The sequence below is a fragment of the Meleagris gallopavo genome, unplaced genomic scaffold (assembly GCF_000146605.3).
Source record: "Meleagris gallopavo isolate NT-WF06-2002-E0010 breed Aviagen turkey brand Nicholas breeding stock unplaced genomic scaffold, Turkey_5.1 ChrUn_random_7180001951136, whole genome shotgun sequence".
Taxonomy (NCBI): domain Eukaryota; kingdom Metazoa; phylum Chordata; class Aves; order Galliformes; family Phasianidae; genus Meleagris; species Meleagris gallopavo.
In genome coordinates, this window is record NW_011212305.1 from 1 (window position 1) to 2,361 (window position 2,361).

The 2,361-nt window shown below is 64.0% G+C and overlaps 1 protein-coding gene across 1 annotated transcript; it reads left to right on the forward strand.

Moving 5' to 3' along the window:
* Positions 1-528: 528 nt before the first annotated feature.
* Positions 529-1,864, forward strand: LOC100550316 (homeobox protein box-5-like; the record flags this gene model as incomplete). Its single annotated transcript, XM_010727970.2, has 2 exons — positions 529-722; positions 1,470-1,864. Coding segments are annotated over 2 exons (449 nt in total), but the record flags the coding sequence as incomplete, so codon positions are not given.
* Positions 1,865-2,361: the final 497 nt, after the last annotated feature.

Sequence of the window (2,361 nt, forward strand, 5' to 3'; positions counted from 1 at the left end):
AATTTTTTTTTTTGAATGAAGCGGTGAAGCAGAGGCAGATCCCTTTGCAAAGCAGCCTGCACAGCAGAGCCCAGCCCAGCCCCAGTGATGGGGCACCCATAGGGGCAGGACAGCCCCAGTGGTGGGGCACAGTAGGGCCAGCACAGCCCCCATTAACAGAACGGCCCCAAGGAACAGCGCAGCCTCCAGTGATGGGGCAGAGCAGCCCCCCAGGGACAGCACAGCCCCAAGTGACCACACAGCCCCCAGTGATGGGGCAGAGCAGCCCCCCAGGGACAGCACAGCCCCCACTGACAACAGCACAGCCCCCAGTGATGGGGCAGAGCAGCCCCCATTGACAACACAGCCCCAAGTGACCACACAGCCCCCAGGGACAGCTCAGCCCCCAGTGCCATTGCAGCCCCGCTGACCGCAGGGACAGCGCAGCCCCCATTGACAGCGCAGCCCCCCAGGGGCAGCACATCCACAGCACTGCGGTTCCCCTCCTGTCCCCACTGACTGTCCTCTCCTCTCCTTTCCCTCCCCAAGAACCCAACAAGCCTCCACCAGTGGCCAACGGCGAGCTGCGCCTCAACGGCAAGGGGAAGAAGCTGCGCAAACCACGCACCATCTACTCCAGCCTGCAGCTGCAGGCCCTCAACCAACGCTTCCAGCAGACCCAATACCTGGCGCTGCCCGAGCGTGCCGAGCTGGCGGCCCAGCTGGGGCTCACCCAGACCCAGGTAGGGCTGAGCCCCCCGACCCCGACACCCGGTGCCTCCCCAGGGGACGTTGGTGGCGCACGCACGGATTGAGTCCGGATCGGGGCGCGTTGGAGCCGTGCCGTGCAGCCGGCGCCGCCGGGGCCCTGCGGGTGGGATTTGGGGTGCCCTCCTCGCACCTCCCAGAGGCAGAGGGACTTTCCCAGCCCTGGAGCCTGGCTGCTGGCCCAGCCGTGCCCGGCGTTGGGCGGCCCCGCGCCGCGGGATGGGGTGAGTGGGTTTTTGAAGGCGATGGGGAGAGACAGGCAGGCGGCAGCGGTGCAGCCCGGAGCCAGGGGCGAAGCGAGCTCATAAAGACGGGGAAGAGGAGGCAAGTGGGAACCTGCCGACAGCGCGGGGGGGACCGTGGGGAGGAATGAGTGGGGCCACCACCCCGAGCAGAGCGCTGCGGGCCCCACCGCGCCGCGCCCCAGCAGTGCTCCTGTGCCCGGGTTGGGCTGGAGGGGGCACAGCTGGGGGGACACATGGGGACACACGGGGCTGGAGGCTCTTGAGTTGCTCTCTGCTCTCCCTGTTTCCCTTATCGTCTTCTCCTCCAGCTCCTCGTGGTGGATTCTCTAGTGGCTCGCATAGGGTTGGGTTCGTCTCGTGGACCCTCACACAGGTGGGGGGATGAAACAGCTGCAAAATAATGGGACCTGAGGGGTGGGACACTGCCCAGCGGTGCGACCTTCTCCACATCCCTGCTCACCCCACTCTCACCCACAGGTCAAAATCTGGTTCCAGAACAAGCGCTCCAAATACAAGAAGATCATGAAGCAGGGCTCGAGTGCGCCCGATGGGGAGCAGCACCTGCACACCTCCTCCTCACTGTCCCCCTGCTCCCCCAGCATCCCCCCGCTCTGGGACATCCCTGTGCCGGGCAAAGGGCCCCCGCTGCCCCCCAACAACTACATCAGCAGCTTTGGAGCCTGGTACCAGCCGCACCCTCAGGACTCCATGCCCCGTGGTCCCATGATGTGACACCACTATGGCTGCAGCACCCAGCGGCTCCGGGAGGGCCAGCAAGGGGGGGACGTGCCTCCGAGCCCTGATGGGCGATGCTATGGGGAACCCCAGCAAATGGAGGATGAAGAAGAGGAGGAGGAAGGTGACCGCTGTCTGCAGGGACCCCCACTGTGGGCTGAAGTGAGATGTCCCCGGCACAGAGCCCTGGAATGGGCGGGACAGGACTTGGCCAAGCTGCAGCCCCAAGGTCCATGGGCACAGAGGGGCTGGAGGGGTCCCCGGACCCCCCTGCTCCTGGACCTGGCTTTATTTATAAGCACCATCTGTGAACCTATGTGCCTCCTGTTATAAATAGGCTGTACAATTGTAAAGTAAAGACTGCTCCTCGGTACCTGCTGCCGTGTGCTGAGGGTCTGCATGGCCTGGGGAGAATGCTCCTGTGGGATGGGGGCACCCAAACAGGGGCCAGGTACCCCCAGACCCCCCCAACCCCACATCTGTGCAGGACCCACCACTATTTTCAGACCCACTGCTCCCAAATAGAGGCACAATTACAATAATTGTGGAGCCAGGCTCCTCGGTGAGGGGCTTCTCGCCACCTTCTCGGGGTAATTATGGGCAATTTGCAGCTATTGAAGCTGTCTTCCTTAAT